Genomic DNA, 19,376 nt, shown 5'->3' with positions numbered 1-19,376 from the left:
ACATCTCGAGTCTTCCTGATTTTATCGCGTATTTTTCCAACGATAAAAACGATTTCATTCCAACGTTTTCCCCTTCTACGTCCTTCCTTTCTTTCTTTCTTTCTTTTTTTTTTTTTTTCATTATGACAAGCGTCGAGAATTACTTGATTAGGAGGCTATGAATTTTAATAGATTTATGCAAATGCGACGCGTGAATCCAAAGTATGCGTGTATACGAACGCACTGTTCGTTCAAGAAAATTATCGAGTCTCAATTAAATTATCGAGTACACATTGCGTTTTCCCGGCGAACAAAATTCGATAACACCGATTACTCGTTTTTCGCGTTCCTCTATTAGCAGGGGGAAATAAATCTATATTTCGTTTCACGAGCGTGCCTCGGAATTCCATAAATTTTTCAACTCCGCCAATTCGTTTCATATTTTTTTCTCTCTCTTTCTCTCCTTCGTTTTTTTTTTTTATTGTTATCCCACTTCGACCCAATTGATTCTCTTCGCTTCTCGTGCGCATTGTCGTTTCGCATTAATAAATATAAACTCGCAATTATTAATCACTTTACGCCGAGTTACATATACGCGTCGATTCACGTTATAATCGATCAATGCAGCTTCTGAATATTTATTGACCCGCGGTGGAATGACATAATGCAATTTAGTATTGGAAACAAGCGAAAGTTTATTGACGATGAAGTTGAGGCATATTCCTCTTCTCTATCGTTTCTTCCTTTTCTTTTTTCTTTTTACTTTTGTTTCGGCATACAAAACGCCTGGCGGATACGATATTTCGTAATTAATATCGCCAGATGGGAAGCTACGGCCGACAAGAAGAACTCGAGGAATCAAAAGCGAACTCACAAAAGGAAACGGTCGTTAAAGAAGGGGCCATTAGCATGTCGTTAGCATAATACAAGGTGAATTTGATTCCGAGTACACGAATGTGCCCTGAACACTACCGTGGCAGCGATAATCGCGTTATTATAAGACAGATTAATTTTAGTTAAACTATAGCTTTGGGCCGGTAGAAATGGCCTGCAATCCCATACGATACACGAACCCAACGCAAAAACGAATACACCGTTTGTACACCATATTAAATTAATTTTGTCAAAAGGAAAGAGAAAAAAAAGAAGAAAAGAGACGATCGAAAGGAAAAAAGACAGAAATTTTTGCGGTACCATAGAATTTAATGAGAGGTTAATGGTTAGTCGTCACGCGAAAAAAAAACGCGATTTACCCAAAGCGTGCTCCGAGTGATTTTTGCCGATGAAATGTTCGAGCAACGTGGAAAAAACAGAACGTAAACCGGTTTACGACGTCGAAAGAGCATTTCCTCGTTGTGGAACGACGCGTTCGAGTGTTTGCCAGCGATTACCAGCTAAATTACAATTATTCGCTTTGCAACTTTTCGACCGGGATAAACTTTAGATAAGAGGATGTTACTTGTACGTTATTTATTCGGTGGAAACCGATTTCAAGTGTTTTTTTCCTTTTTATATAATGCGTGTGAAAAATAATGTTCATCAAAGGAAGATAAACAGAAAAAACAAGAACCCATTGGTAATTACAGAGTTGACGTTTAAACGTATCATAGAACACGTCTGTGCGAAGTATTATGTAAAGTAAAAAAAAAAAAAAAAAAAAAAGGATCAGAAATACATGTGCACATTCTGATTTCGTAAGAATCACGTTTCGAGTTGAGGTTTTTTGTTGCGCATTCAGCGCAGGAATATAGAATTGTTTCGAGCAACGTGGTCGACCAATGAATTAGATCAAGGTTGCATCGCATCGCTAAAATTAGCCGGCAGAGAATTCAGAAAAATTCTGGCATTACGACACTCCTAATCGTTCGACGATCTTTTAAATCATTCCGATCGGAACGCGATCGTTGTTGTTCTACCACTATATATCGCGGCGTAACCATGATTACTATGTCTTCGAAGAGAGGCCAATTAAATTGCATTGTTCGCTGGTCGAAAAGATTTATGACTCATATAGAACGTCATGTGAACAAGTTATAGATGACTTCTGGTTTCAACGATTTCAACAGTTTCTATGAAATCATTTAATTTTGGAAGACACATACTTTTTATCTTAATTCGTATTCTACGTATATTTCACACGAATTGAAAAACGCCACCGGAGAATGAAATATCTGGAAATTAATCGACCTAAAATAAAATTACATCGACCTATTGTGATGTGAAAACGCGTGAAATCGGTCTCACGTATTTTATGATTATTATTAGACTCGTGGATGTAAAATGTCCTTCTCCTTTACTGTTTCTTTGTACGAAAAATTTCAACGCTGTATTATATTTCGCTCTGCTTCTTAAACGTCGTTTCAGCCTGATTATATGTATGTTCAATTAATGCTGTACTTTATATTTTAAAGTTAAAAGGAAAAAGATTGCTTATTATCTTATCTGGGGCAATTAACTCGAATAAAAGATTACACTCGAGTAATTCGCTCGGTTCTATCGCGAAACGAGATTATCTTTTCTACGTATTTTTGCCGTGAGATTTACTATTTTACCATTTTACTTTGAATTATACTTACGTATCTTACTATCTGTATCTTATACATCTCTCCGTTACTTTCGCAATAAAGTCACAATGTAGCAATCCCAGCTGATTTATCGGTTTAAATATTACTTTCTATTTTCCAGCGCATAACTATTTACGCGCTGCTATCGCCCGTGAACCAAGATTGCTTCTCTAATTCATTATTTTCACAACGAGAGCGACTGAATAGGCAATTCGACTGATTCATTGCTCGAAAACGTTACTTTCTACCTTCCGTAGTTAAAACAACGTACGATCGAATAAAATAGAAACAAACGAATATTACCGGAGAAAAATATACCAAGTACGATCCCGTTGATTTCCCGGCCTTATCTTATTCGCTGGTTAAAACAATAGAATTTCGTCTAACGTATTAGTTAAAGAGAAACAATCTGTTCGATCGAACCATATATAAGGTTTCGTGAAAATCAATAAAAAGACAGTTCTCCTAACGCTTAATTGGCTAACAATAATTATTCATATGCAATTGAAACACAAAACAAAAATATCTGATTTATCACGAATTTCTTCTATGGTCTCGGATACTCCCAATCTACTGCGAAATCAAAGTATTCGTGTCGAGTGATAGTTTCATTTGGAGACTCGACAAAGAGAAACAAGTAGATGGATAAAAAGGCGAAAATCACTCACCTCTCCGTGCGTGTCCCTTCGGCCATCCGGGGTGTTCTCCGGTAAAAAATACAGCCGTAAAGATGCCAGAGGTTGATTCGGTCCCCTGCTGTCCATCCACAGCAACTGAAGTTCCCCGATGCTGACGAGATCTGCATCGCTCCACAATTTCGTGAGGAAGAAGCTTCCAAGACGAAGTACACGACCGTTTCCTATTCGAACTGCTTTATAGAACGTGTACGGACCGTGGCTGAAGCAAGCACCGCCCAACAACTGCAACAGAAATCAATTTTATATTAGAAAACGAAGCGTGTGCGTAGCGAGAAAATTGTACGCAATTTACATAGGCTTCGTTCGTTTCGACAAACCTTATTTGCGTATTAAGAACTGCTGCTGGTACCTAGCACGGTACGCGAACGACTGAGAGATTTCCTTTCGGACGCGTAATTTCGGCAACCTTCGTTTCGAACGTTGACGAGCCTTTGTGTTTATAAACTGATCGCGTTTAGATATGTGTTCGATGTGTTTGAAATTTACAAACGGGCAATCTACCTACAAGATTTGTGTTTTAAATGAGAAGTTTCGATACTTGAATGATAGAAAATTCTATAATAAGTAGAGTATAGGTATTTATGCGTTTATTTACGTATTTTGTTAGAAATTTGTGTGGTAGAAAAATACGCGTAATAGGAAAAAATGTATAAAATGTATAAAAATATATTTAACGAGTGAAGTTATCTTTAAATTGAACTTAATTAAATTGATTACTCGAGTAAAATTAATTAGCGCTTTTTAATTTTCTGTGAAATCGTGCAGCATGCAAAAATAAGGTTGGTAGTAAGCGAAACATCGGAGTAGTTTTAAGGCTGGTGTCGAGTATGCTTATTTGTAAGCCGTCAGTTCAGTTTTATGGATGTTCGTCAAGTGAAACAAGTCGTTAGATGACTCATATCCCACGCCAGAGGCCCTCATTTGTAACAATGTGCTCCTTCAAAAAGCACATGCTTAAAAAAAAAAAAACATCTCTCTTTCCTGGTAAACGAATATCAGCAACTTATCGTTCCAAGAAAACGAAAATTATTTTCACTTCTTTAACGATCGATAGGATTTCTAGTCGATCGATATGAACGTCTTTCCTTTCAATAAATTCAAGATGCTTCAATTACGATCCACAATTATACAATTTTACTATAATCGGTTGACGTTCATTAATAAACCGTGAGCTCATTTACGAGACTGAATAGAAAACGATACAGCGTGTTTAAACTCGGATAACGTGGAAACTAATGAAGGTAAAGTAATAAATTTTCCGAGGAAGATTCAAAATGGCTTCTCGTACAGTCCGTGACGGGAATATCGGTTCTCTCCCTACACTTTGTTCGCTCGCTAAGAAAATAACATAGTTTCTAAAACAATCTTCCTAAAATATACCCGTTATAATCTTTTATACGTATATATTTTACGTTACTTTTGGAGGAATATAGATTATCAATACAACCGTTCGTCGTGTCAGTTATTTATACATGTGACATTTAAAAATGAGCTTCTAAAAAAAAAAAGTCATACTCAGATAAGAACTGATTACTTTATCGAGCGAATCGCAAACACATGTCAACTAAAATATAACAAGTAATTTCAATGAGTATGTATACACTAACCTCCACGTTATCTCTTATCTAAAGTTTTAAAAATGATAATAATGTTAGATTATTCTATAAAGTTTTAATTCCTTTAGATAAAATTTTCCCGCATTTATTATCTGTTATTTTCTGGAACTACACGTATTCCGTCATTTTGGAAATTTTTCAATATTTCTCAGCAATTGCTAGAATTTTCACGAAAAATATTCGGTCAATGCTCTTACGTACAATTAGATATTTTATCTTTTAAACCATTCTGATTATTATTATTATTATTATTTTGTCCTTTAATAAAATTTCGTAGCGATCGAAATGAGGAAAAATTTGTCCGTTTTAAGCGAATGACGTAATATTTATTTATTATTCTACTCTTTACTTTATCTAATCTTATTGACACGATGAAATAGATTCCCTTTCTAATTCACTGGAATTAATCATTTCTGTACTAATACTATCTACAATTTTTCTAATTCTAATTATAATCCTCAATACTTCAAACTCTCTTCATCTCAGTTTAACAATTATTATTATTATCATCATATTATCGTTATTATTACATACATATAAATAGAATGCATATAAATTAAATGAAATTAAATTAAATCGAATAATAAAATAATTGTGTTTATAATTACGAGTTTCGATGCTTGTTATTTAATTTTATCTTAATTTATAATGTTAAATAAACGAACGACCTAAGATATAATCCGAGGTTTTCATTTATCCTGTAAAAAATCACCGGTGTTATTAAAGGACGAAAAAAAAGAGCGTTTATTATTTTACGGGGAGCAAAGAAAAAGACAAAGAAGAAATTCGATAAACGAAGAGTGCACGGTGCACGTAAGTACAGTCCTGCGCATAACTCTCGATGAGCTTCCTGTACGAACAGCAAAGCGAGCAACGACTCGCATTCATGTCTTTTATACCTTCTCCCTTCCACTCTCTCTCTCTCTCTTTCTCTCTCTTTTACTCTCTCACGAATGCGTTCACTTCTTTCCTTCTCCCCTTTTCTTTTTGCCAAGATTCAACCGTCAACGTGCGTGATTAACGAAGCACGCGAGGGCAGCGATGCGGTTCTGTGCAATTCCGAATGCACGAGTGCATCACACGCATCAATTACGCGAAATCGGTGCCGAAGCCGAATTTTTCGCACCACCATACATATCTACCATTTCAAGGTGATTAACTAAAACTAACCGGTAATCACGTATGTTATCGGGTATATTACTTTTACTATTACAGTACTCGAACAACACTTACTATGAACAACTTTTACTTTAAAATTTAATTAGCATCGTAGTAACGAGACACGGTCGTATCGAGTTTCAAATTTTTGCTTAGCATAATCAGGATAATCGTGTTTCGCCGCGGTGCTAATATAGTTTCGAAATGCTTCGTACAAATGTTTCCACAAGTATTTTCGTCAGACGTTATATTGGATAATCTTGATACGATCGTAGTCGATAAATAGATATTGAATAATCGTAACAACGTACGCTCCTCGTTCAATGATTCCGTTAACGTGTGAAAAAGCATATAACAGGGAAATGTAAAAGAATTCAGCGAAAAACGGGACGGGAAGTTCTTTCGCTAGGTTTTTGCCAGTTGAAATGATTTTCATATTATCGTGATATCGATCAAAGAGTTACGCACAGCATCCGGAATACAAATACCGTTAATGCAAAAGGATGCTTTGGTACTTTAAAACCGCTTTATACACATATATGTACGTACGTATTGTGTAGATGTAGCTATTATAAAGTAAACACATCTAATCTTATCCGATATATTGCCATGTTGCGATTTAATTTTCTCAGAGACTTATTTTAGAGATGCACCTTAGACCCGGAACTTTTTAACCAAGTTTCGCACGCTTCGCTATATTCCCCTCGTCACACGTGAACGGAATACTAAAATTTCTGCACAATTTGATTAAACGATACTAATAATTATATAACATAATTTAATTAAACGTAATTGAAGCGTGGCGTTACGAGCAAGGCAGCGTACTTAGCCAAATGAAATATCAAATTTAAGAAAAGTACAGCCCCGCCCCGACTCGCTGCAAATATAGAGTCAGCCCTCTTGCTTTCCTCGATTTTTCAAAAAGACCATTCCCGTAAAAGCTTTCAGTTGCCTGACTGAAAGACGAATCGGAGGGGGGTGGATTAAATTTTTTATCGTTTCACGTCCATCATAAAGAAGTTAGCAGGAAAGTTTGATATACGAAGAAATGCTGGTAAAGGAGATGAATTATTATATAATTAGACATGATTTTATATATAGAATATCGACTGAAATATAGAGTAAGGTAGAATCGTTTGTACCGTACCACATAGTAGTCGTATACTTATTCGACTTGGCAGTATGTATATGAATTAATAGTACATACTCGAGTCAAGCTAAGTAATCTGGCATGAATAATTTTCTACAAGCTGCTCATCAAAAGTTGAAAGAGGGATGAATTCGATATAACTGCTCCTCAACAGACGTTCAATTTTTATAACGAAGCAAAATATTCACCTTTTCTATGCAGCCGTTAGTTAATACGAACTGAAGCATCACCGCGTATCGAATTGCAAATGCGATGTCCCGAGCTTTCACGGCAATGAGAAAGATTGCCATCGTAATTCAGAATATCCAATAGCAACCAAGTGAAAAAGAAAAATGCGTTGCGCTGTCTTTCTTTGCTTAACTTCGGTCTCTATAGACGCGCGTCGACTTTGCAGCCAGAGTTTGTCCGTTGCTTCTTTTGCTTTACTTACACGCTCAATTTCAAATCGAACGGATTTCAGTGTAAAATCGACATAGCAGAATTGTCAATTTATATCTCTCTGCCATTTCTACGTTTCCCGATCCACCGTACATATGAAGGGCGCGTTTGTTCCCGTTATTATAAACTAGAATTTTTAAGAAAATATATGTAATTATTGTACATACTCGTCTAGATATAGAACAGAAGAAAATAATCGTCTCGTTATTTAATTCCGATTCAGGATATACGTATACGATAATGTTAGAGGTTGTGTTGTGTAAAAACACACAATTACTTCGTTAACTCTGATACTTCAATAGCACAGCTATTTCCTACCGCGATTGCATCGGGCTTAATTGCCCGTTAAGTCAACCTAATAACAATCTATTCTTCTGATATATTCTATTCCATCGAATCAAACATGTTTTCTTGCTATTCTAAATATACGTATAGAATAACTGAATGATTTCATATAATATTGGTAACAATCGAATTATTAGGTTACGACGTACGAAATGTTCAATTGCGTTATATCATTGCTGTGTGTCGACGCAAACGGTTTCTTGTTTTTCAATCAACATTTTTATCTGCGCATTTTCGACGTGAACAATTTTTATCCTGCAAACATTTACGTACATAGACAGGCGGTTGTTAATATTCAGCGATTCATGAATCGTTAAAAACCATACATTTCGTATCATATTATAATCCAATAATCCAACATTTCAAATCGTATTACAAATTCAACAATCCAATTATCAATAACAATCGCTCGTACAAAACCTAGCAGTTGTTCAACCATTTCTTATTTATTCAATATTCATCAAAATACAAATGCTAAAAATCATCGCAACAAGCAACAATAATATCAACGATTGGAAAAACCTACAGAGAGACGAATGCAGAACGGGGTGGAAAAAAAGTGCATCGAAGCCAATCAATTACATGAAATAAAAACGATCAGGCACGATACGAGGGCCATATTCCCGCTGTCAATCGAGTGCTCGGTTACATAATTGAATCAATAAATGCGGAACGATAGCCATTGGATGAGCGCCACTGCCATAACTATTTCCAATGTTTTAAGGGTACAGTCGCGGACAAGAGTTTCTCGTCGGTCAAGACACAAGCCTGGCTTGGCCACCAATGGTATTTATAGCGTTAATCTCGTTTCTCCGCTACAGCTGCATCGCCTGCGAACCCCCAACGCCATTGATATCGCAATTGCATCTACCGGCCCTTCTTTTTTTCCTTCTTTTCCCTCTTTTCTCTCTCTTTCTCTTTCTACTCTTCCTCCTCTTCATCCTCCCTCCCATTTCTCCTCCCTCTTACGTTTTTACCATCCCCTCCGAAAAGTTGTACGTGTCCGCGTGCCGCGTAGTCACTTGGTTGCTGTGCATGGATTTTCGTGGCGCGTTTCTGCCTTCATTATTTACCCGCACACACACTCCAATTACCATCGCGCGTACCGGCCCTGCCAAATATTTCTCCGCGGAATCGAGAACGACAGCGCATGTATTATTCAGCGTGCGTTGTCGATGCCTCGTTCAAGCACATTTTATCCGTGTACACACACGGAACGTTACGATCGGTTTATTATTTATGCTCGTTGTCAGTCATGACCAGTGGCGCTCAACGTGTTAATTTTCTAGGACCTTAGAGAAAGAGAGAGAAAAAGAGAGAGAGAGAGAAAAATTGACTGGACTTTGTTTTCGTACACGTCGAATTTCTGAACTTTCTTTTTTATAACGTACGATAGTTTCTCGGTGGAATCCAAAGATAGTAGTTTCAAAGAGCGGAGATTATTATTTTAAAAGATTATGTACACATATTCCACAGTTTACTTTGACACATACACACACGCACACGCATACATATATACGATGGGAAAAATATTTGAACACTTATCGTGGAAGATTTTTAATTAATAATAATATTGAAATTTAACGAATATACACACGTATTAAATTTGAAATATAGCAGAATGTTTTGCTCGCGTATTATAAATGTATTAAATTACCAGAATTGCAGGGCTCCTTTCCTCGCGAATAATTAATAATTACATTCGCTGTTTCAAACTTGTGAAATGCAAATCGAGATTTCTTTTATTCATTTTACACTGGAATATTATACGTATACACGGCCGGTGAAATAATAATTTTGTTCAAAACCTTTCTCGTAGCCATTAATTAATTCGAGTACCTTTAGAGGATATTAATTAAATCCAATATAAACCGACGTGGCGTTAACAAATTTATTAGTCGATACGTCTTAATACCGCCCGCTGCAAACTTGCTACTATGCTTCCAACGATCGATATATAAAGTTAAATTCTATAAGAATATAAAGAATCTGCTTTTCTTTCGAAAACTCTCTCGATATAACATTTTATAGAGGGATAATTTGTAGAACGAGAGCTTAATTGATTACTAATCGATTCGTCGTGTTGGTAGTGGTACGAGTGCTGCTTTTCGATGGAAAATAGGTCAAGCAAATGACTTTATGAACTTAATGAGCAGAAGAACGATCTACTCTCTGCCTCTCCCTCTTCCTCTCTTTCTTTGCAAAAACTTGGGCAAGCTTTTTGAAATGGAACGAAACACCCTGGATATCTTTTTGCCTTGAGAACCGCTTTCTTCTTCTGGAAAGCTAGAAAATCTTTAAAAGTCATGCAACTGGAACTAGCGAACAAAAGAACGAAGGAAATGTAAGAGGGTGGCAAAGAGAAAAGGTACGGCGAGGAAGACAAAATGATTATTCCGTGTAGAAATACTAACTACAAATGGAATATCGTCTCATTTCTGTAATTGCTCTTAAGGGGAACTGGTTTCCGAGAGCAGCATCACGCTAATCGCATGAAGAAGCGAATGCATCAGTGAATAGCCGCTACAGACCGTGTACTACTGAAAAGTGTTAATCCTTTAACTGTGAATAATTACATCCGGGCAAAAGGCGCGATACGATGGGATTTTCTCGCTAAACACGACTAAATAATATTCTTCGTTTGGTGAATTACGAGTAGATTTACATCGGAAGAATATTCTTTCGATCGATGTTTGCCTGTCATTAATAATATTCGTGTCTCTCTAATTTAACAAGCGAATGAAACAGAGAAGGAAACATAATGAATTTCGTTTATTTTTCGTATCGAAAACATTTTATACAGGATGGTTGGTAACTGGTGGTACAAGCGGAAAGGGGATGATTCTACGCGAAAAAAGAAATCGAAAATATAGAATAAAAATTTTTCGTTTCAGGCTTTGTTTTCGAGAAAATCGACATTGAATTTTCGATCGGTACGCGTGCACTTTATCACGTCTCGTTATAACGGATCTCACTGTAGATCGTTGTCTCGATGGAAAAATTAAAAAAAAAAAAAATTTTTTTTTCATTTTTATTCCATATTTTCGATTTGTTTTTTCGCGTCGAATCACCCCCTTTTTGCTTATACCACCAGTTACCAACTATCCTGTATAATTGAGAAGCTTTCTGGAAGAAAGGTTCATAAGACAAAACGGTGAATTACGTAAATCGCGTTGGAAGTTTTAGTTTTCTACTACTAAAGAAGTTTGTTTTCTTTGTGTTTACATAATAAACAAAAATTTAATAATACCTCATCTATTCATCTAACAAATACACTAATCGAGTACGAGATACGAATGATAACTTATCTTTCTTTTCGCGTTATTATCAATTTTATTATACTTGGTTTTATTTCCTCTATAGGCCCTTGTTCGAGACAGCCCTTCAATCATTTTTTATGGACAATATGTATTATGATTTCAATTTCGTTTTTATCTCATTTAATCTTATTTTTTCAACCAAACACCGTAATATTCAGTTTGTTGTGCTTCTTCGGGTTTTATGTAATAGCCGTTGCCTGGTTTTCCTCTGGCAACCAGAGCCAACACTGGATGAGACAAGAAAGAAAAAGGAACGAGAAAAAGAATCCTGCGCGTAGCGTTTTAAGGCCACGCAGAGAAATATGATGTGTAGCATGTTTTCATAATACGAGATTACGAGTGTGCTTCGTACTTCAGCATTAAACAATTACGGATTCATAACTCTTAGTTGATATTCCATGAGAATAGAAAAGGATGAGGACGACCTTTTCAAATAGTCCTATGCTAATTAACTCCTTTCACTTTGAATAAATATTCCTAGATGGGTATAGAATAGATTTAACGTTTTGTTATAAAACGAAATAAGCCTTGAAAAACGTCGAAGCTTCGCTCGTCTGTTTCTCAAATTTTAATGGTCAATTTAAAAATTACATTGAAGCTAAGTCTCGTAATAAATGAAAGATAATAAACGATAAAAGATACAAATATTTGTCAACATCCCGTAAAAAGACGTGTTGTGCGATTCTAAGAATAAAAATGACAAGCAGTTTCTCACGTCCACAAATTCTACGCTTTATCTCGTTTAATTGCCGACATGACTCAAACAATAAATATTTGAAATCCCAATATCGTAACCATTTTCAAACTGAATTGTTTTCGTTATGCGGTAATTCTGAGAAATTGAAACGTTGAGTTTATTACATTAGAATAGATCGGACAGGATGTGAGTCACGAGTATAAAGTGTTTAAGAAACAAGCCAGCACACTTTAGTTGCAACTTAATATTCTACTACGGTCATTATCATCCAGATGTTTTCTGGCCGGCCACAGAAACAAAGATATCGATTTGTCTGGCCTCTCTAACATGGGTTCTACCAACTTGTATGCGCGTATCGTACATTTTATTTCGTGATTAATCGCGATGCCCGTTACAAGTAAATCTAACATTCAAATCGACATAACGAATAAAAATACGCGATGGAAAAGTATTTGATAGTCATGAGATACGAGTACGAGTTCACTGATATTCTTTACTCGAACCGACGATGAATATAAATATAAACAGACACAGATCGTTTACTTTGCTTATCAATTAATTACAGCAAAACGAAATAAAAATTACGGTGGCATTATGTTATAAAATAGTAGACAGATAGTAGAAAAGAAATGCACGCGATTAAAATTACACGGTAGTACCGAGTTTAAAATTATAGTTCATAACCCGAAATTATACGAGGATACCGAGTTCCATTGAATATTTCGAATATCGTTAATTTTATGTTTCTCTACCCGTAAAAGTACGGTTTTCATTCTTAAGTATAGCGTGTATAATGCATTTACGTGCTTTACATATTTCGAGTTAAGAATGCGTTAAAAAAATGGTTGAAAAGAAAAAATGACGAGGAGATATCGCAACGCAATAATTGTATTAAGCAACAGAACGCAGATTCTAAACACAGGAAGTTTTATCCACTCATACATATTAACAAGGGCAATATATTAATATAAATAATGCATACGAAACAGGATCCTCCTGAACAATGTTTCATGATTATCGCATAAAAAGCATATAAAAAAAAAAAAAACGAGGAATTCTTCTCATTTAATCGTGAACACAATGAGATACATTATATAATTGGCCACCAATAAAACGACGAATTAACTTAATTCTCGTCCTGTAATCGCTAAAAGGAATATAAAAAGAGACGTCGTTAAGTAATTTCTACGCTTATTCAACGCTTGGTTTACGTAAGAAAGCGAAATGTTAACATTTTCGTTTACAGTCGGGGAAAAAGCGAACTGCCGGTAACACTTAATTGCAACAATCGATCTGTTACATAATTAATGAACTTGTTTGTTCGTTATCGACGGTAAGAACCGGAAGATTAAAAACGGGAGAAAAAAGAAAACAAGGAACAAACCGTTACGGATTTCGTTTTAAGTCCCTGTAAGAGCTTAGGGAAAGTGTGTTCTATCAATTAAAGATCAAAGCGTTTCGATTTCCTGTAAATCTTTATCCCACGCGATAACAGCAGAATGCAAGAAAAACAAGGAGGATTTAAAATATTATCCCATCGTGAATTTCAATAGCATCGCATCAATCAATATTGTAGACATTATAAATCGAGAAATAAAGAAAAACGATCGTGTTACAGGCAGACCTTGTTTCTTCAAGTTCATCTTGGAATCTACGGTTGAAAGATATATGCGATGAAAGATCTTATCGTAATAATAATATAAATAAAAATTTCATAATATATAACTCATATAGATTCTTTCCCCAGAAAGCTTCTTAGTTCTTGTATTATGTGTATTGTATTATACAAAAGTAAATAGTTTGTTCTTTGAAAAGTTCAAATACCAATCACCTACTCAAATAAAAGCAAAAATTGCAGTTAGTCAATAATAAAACTTCTGATAATACAAGCTCAAAATTTTAACAAGAAACGTTAATATCGTTCGCGTAACAGATAATATTTGCAAGCAATTACAATTAAACAATTCTCTAATGTGGTCTAAATCTAATCTAAATGTGGCTCTCAGAAAAGAAAAGAAAATAAGGATAAGATATGGAGCAGTGGCTCCCTCTCTTTTTACCTCTACTACAGTGTATATGTTTGCCACGAGCATATATACTTATATATACATACACGCATATACCAAGCTGTCCAAAGACCCTCCAAAACACTATAGTCTTTCTGGTAATTTCATTCCTTCAGTTTCTCTCTCTCCCTCTTTCTCTCTCTCTCTCTCTCTCTCTCTCTCTCTCTCTCTCTTCTTACCTTTTGTGTACATATAATATCTGTGTCCATGTTTATCTGTCTCTCTTTCCTGATGACACTTCGCTCTAAAAGAAGCTATAGTTCTATCTCTCTCGCGCGCATCGAGGTCTCAAACAGTGTCTGTCTCCCTCTACAATGAATTTTACTAAGCGCTTTAAGCGCCCGTCACAATCAGTGAGTCACCTCAAAACATTAAGCGACGATTCACAAACGAATACATCGAGAATGAATATACGGGCAGGAAACTTTCTATTCGTCGCTCGGATATATGTACATATGTATATTTCTTGTTCCTTTGAAAGTTATTTGCTGCGTTTATTTTTTAGTCGGAGGGAGCGAAAGGGGGGGGGGGGGGGGGAAGAAGCCGAATCGACGTTATGAAATTAACGTAAGGCAAACAGAGGGATTGTTTTAATATAAATTCTTTTAATATAAGATATTCTTTTAATATAAAATATCGATATCGCGATGGATTTTCTAACTAATTAAATTCTTCTATTATCCTTGAGTCTGTACGATTTAAAATGATTGTTATATTTCAATAGATATTATTAAAATATAGATAGTCTTGAAATATTTAGTTTGTAATATTCAATGTAATTTTACTAACTTTGTGTTCCACGAATTTTATGAATAAAATATCCCAAGGAAAGAAGATACATGAATACATGAAAATGTAAGAAAGAAGCGAGTGGAACAACAAGATTAAAAGAATTTTCCCGAAAGAGAAACGATGATTTTTATTCGGATAACTTTATTAAGATTATAAATGGAATTTAGCCGACCCAACGCTTAAAAACTATTTACCCTACGTACTTGGTATTCGCATTGAAATTTAAATATTAGGTTCGTTCAGAGTACATAGTATACAATCTGTTAGGGGAAGTTCTTGATGGGTTTATTACATAGGCAGACATAGTTTCCCGAGCAAATATACCGCTACTAGAATGATTTATTCTACTTCGGCAATCGATACCAACCTTAAAGTGCATCTAGAATGAGCTTTCGTTGATTACTAATTGTTGCAAGTTAAACACTCGACAGAAACTATTTAACCTTTACAACATTTTGTCGAATCATTCTAATAAATGTAAAGAATATGCACGTGGAAAGTTTCTAATACTACCTACTCGAGAGGTTAAACATATCTGTTTAAGTATAAAACGATAAATCTATAGATATACATATATCATTCGTATTAAAAACGCCCGAAGATATCAAAGGAAATAACGTTCGCTTTTATATCCTCTATATTCGTCGTACAGTCTGCTACAAAATTTATTCATACCGTCCCAGCATATTACATACATTGAAATCGATACACAACGTTCACACACGTGTTCCTATTTTCACTTGGATTTAGATCCCCATTACACGTCGAGAGCTGTTTGTGAGACAGCCTTTAGGCTACGCTCGCACACATATCTCGATAGCGATGGGCGCATATTTTTCTCGTATTAACGATATTTCCTGCAATTTTATACGTATAATATAAATATCCTTATTAGACAATCTTTCGAGTTAGAAATAATGAAAGTTCTTCGAACGACTGTAATCACTCGTAACTTTAATTCGAAATTAAATAAAAAATTGTATTAAAGCTTATTGCACGTGTATTATTATTATTATTGTCATTATTATAATAAATTTGTGAAACGTAATAAAAACGTGGATAATATACTTAATCTACTTTGGACAAAAAGTTGAAAATTCTTCAAATCATTGTAATCGTTTATGACTTTAATTTGCTGTACCTAAACATTTTTTGTTTAAATCCATTAGATTGTGCGATTGGATTAGTACGAATAGATTGTTAACCATAGTGTAGTATGATCGTAATGAAATGTAAATTCGAGAAGTAATAGGGGTGTGTGTTGTTGATAAAATGGAAAGTTTGTTGAACAGTGTTTGACCTGATCGGAAACGGCTCAAAGCCATCGCTATCAATGGACTCACGTATGCCGCAGTAAAGTAACGCCTGTATACAGGAGTGAATCGACACAGGGGAAGACACACACGAACAGAGCACGTGTATGCACACTCGATTCACGATATACGAGGAATTTGACTCAGGTATATACGTTACACGCACACGCCTTCCTCTGTAATACGAATCAACGAATAGGCACACTTGACTCGTCAGCGCATCACCTCACGCAACATTTACAGAGGCATTTAACCCTTTGCGGTTGCTGGTATTTTTCTTATTTCGAACAATTTGCATCAATGGTCGAAGAAATATTTCAGTTAAAATTCCATGAATCGTAAGCAATTCTATTTTAAAGAGTAGAATTATATTAGAAACAGAGTTTAGAATACAGCGAAATGAAGATTATTATAATTTATGGAAGTTGTGGATTTACGGAATATTTAGAGATGTAAAATTCTGCAGAACGTACGTAACATAAAAAGTATATAAAATATCCAAAATAAAGTACATGTCGTAATGTTTACTAGATGAAACAAATCTCCTATCTAGATTGTATTTTTTTAATCATAAAAAAAATTTCTAGAAAAAGAGATTGAATATGCAGAAATATACGCAGTGCAATTATAATGATTGAAAAATACAAGAAATAATTTTAATTCAATAAAATGAAAAGAGCTTTGATAACATGAAATTGATTATCGAATTTAAAAATCGCTTATCACGGTCTTCGTATTTAAACGATAAATTAAATCTCCATTTAGGTATCTCCTGTTTCTTTAATTGCTTTCATGAAAATATGAATTTGCATAAAAATTGCCAACTTAGTAATTAGCAAGGAAATGAGAATGAACAAACGTAGTAAATGAACCTTTGTCGGTTCTCCGGGTGTAAAATTGTTTGGGTGACGGTCATTTATTTTTAAACGAAATATCGCTCGATGGATTCACGAGTGTAATCAGTTCTCGCTATTCTCGATCGAATCACTCTGTTAATTGTACGCATTATTTACCGAGCTTTCTCGTCCCATCGAGCGGGGCTAAATTTTTCTCGAGGGTCATCCATTTCAATTAAAACGAGTGGAACGAATTTCGCTGCAATTCACCGCGAGATCCATACAGTTCGGAAAGTAATTCATACAGTCCGCGGGAATGTGTATAATACGCGGAAACATTTTTGCCGAGCGGAGAAGGCAATTACGTGTTTTGAACGAGCGTGCGTTACTTTTAACAACATTTTATCGTAGTAACGAGGGTTTCGACTTCGAGTCCAGCCTTTGCGAAAATTTATTAACTACCAGATCGTGCGGAATTTCAAGACAGCATAACTACCAAACATACAACACTCCGCAAAAATTCGTAAGAAATACTTTGTTTTTTTTTTAGAACAGATAAATAAATACATATAAAAATGCTTGATATTATTTTATATCTATTGTCACTTCTAAAAAAAAAAGTATTTAACTCGACAATTATTGCTAATTTGATAACGATATATTGATTAATCCGAAGTAATTAATATTTCGTGTAAGCTTATTTTTCACGATCAAATTATTCTTCGATTAAGCTTGTTTCTCACCGTCATTGATGGTATTTCAAATAATTTATTCATATTTCACAGTATTCTTCTTCTAAATCGTTTTATATGTGTCTCGCGTGTAATCAATTTACCATTCTTTTCACTACTTCTAACATATTTATGACCCAAGACTCGCGCACAGTATCGTACTATGTATTCCCGATACATTTACAAAGAACCGCTAGATTGAAAAGTTGTTTAAATTGTTGGTGGATTAAAAATTTAACCGAAGAAGAAAATAAAAAAGGATAAACGAGATGAATGCGGTTCGATGCAGGCACACGATTCTCGTCGGTCAAATATATCTTTTCGATGTTTTGTCCTCGTAGAATCGACCGCATCAAGGCAAAAGTGACATCCCCAACATCCTCCCTCCTCCTTTTCTTTTCTCTCCTCTTCTTTATTCGCATTCTCGCGTATCACCCTTCCATTTTCTCTGTTCTCCCTCCTCTTCTTCATTCTTACTCTTCCTGTCTTGTTTGCTTTTAGCTCGGTCTCCCCGTGAGATCTTGTTCTCTTGTCATAATTATTATTATTGGTTTGAAAAGTGACTCCATACAAGACAACGAAAGTTTATAAGTAATAAAAGATATTCGGGAGCGACTGATACGTGATTCTCCCTCCGAGCTGTCGACAAAAGTCGAGCTAAGGCCCTACACGCCAGATCAGAAGTCACCTTGGAGATGGCTCCGAAAATGGAACCGGTTCCCAGCTCATATAATTGGGTCCCGCTTTGACTGGCCCTCTTTGAGAATAATCAACGTTTATTTCGCCGTTTAGCGCGAGCTGGGTGTCAGCCCATTCAAGCCGACCTTTTGTTCCTCTTTACGGAGAAATTGTTGCCCGGTTTTTAGCTAGAAAACAATTTTTATTCGTTTCTATCCTCTCGCTGCATATGCAAAGATACGCGTGATTTATATTTAACGCTATCATTCTCGTGTCTATATAACTCCAGAAATAGTTATTTTTAAAACATAAATAGTTTCTAAATATTTGTTTTCAATGTTTAATATAACTTTACTATTTTTTTTTTTTTGTGTGTATCGCGTTTCTGAATAAAACACTGCGAAAAGCGAAAATATCCAAAGATATCTCATAAGCCGAAATTAACTCGTTGCAGGCCAACAACGATTTCATCTGCAATTTTGGTTCAATTACGTTATTTAATTCTATCGAAATCACATTGTGAAATCATGTTCTGTGCTACAGCGAAAAGGAATTCCAAGAATTTGCTCAATATCTTTTCTCGTTACCATTTCTTCTATGGATATATTTCATTTATTTCCTCTTCTCCAGGTACTTACAATTTTATGAAGAACTTTTGCATTTACGCAACTTTTATACCTTATTTCTCTGCTTGGTCTTTAATGGATTAAATTCTCAACGTAATAAAGGTGACTTAAATATTCAGTTTCGGAACAGGAAATTCTTTCAGTATAGAGAAAATTGTACAGGCTATAGAATGAATGGTAATCAAGATATACGACGAATACGCCGTAGACTCCACTCAACAGGAAAGAAGAAGAGAGTAAAAGAGAGATGATATAACGTCAAATATCCTGTAAAAACATACCTTTATTTCCATCCCATACACTTTCACATTCCGTATTTTATTCGACGATATCCGTAAGTAAATATCCCAATAATATATATATATATAT

General features: G+C 35.2%; 1 protein-coding gene across 1 annotated transcript in view; it reads right to left on the bottom strand.

The window, feature by feature from the left end:
- The window catches only part of LOC126873692 (protein split ends-like), a 174,381-nt gene that overhangs the window by 124,403 nt on the left and 30,602 nt on the right, over positions 1 to 19,376 (bottom strand). Inside the window, exon 2 of the mRNA XM_050634816.1 lies at positions 3,212 to 3,463. Within this exon, the coding sequence (XP_050490773.1) occupies positions 3,212 to 3,463 (252 nt within the window). The remainder of the gene's footprint in view (positions 1 to 3,211; positions 3,464 to 19,376) is intronic.

This window comes from Bombus huntii, chromosome 15, assembly GCF_024542735.1.
Source record: "Bombus huntii isolate Logan2020A chromosome 15, iyBomHunt1.1, whole genome shotgun sequence".
In the NCBI taxonomy this organism is placed as follows: Eukaryota; Metazoa; Arthropoda; class Insecta; order Hymenoptera; family Apidae; genus Bombus; species Bombus huntii.
This window is presented reverse-complemented; position numbering and strand designations above follow the sequence as displayed.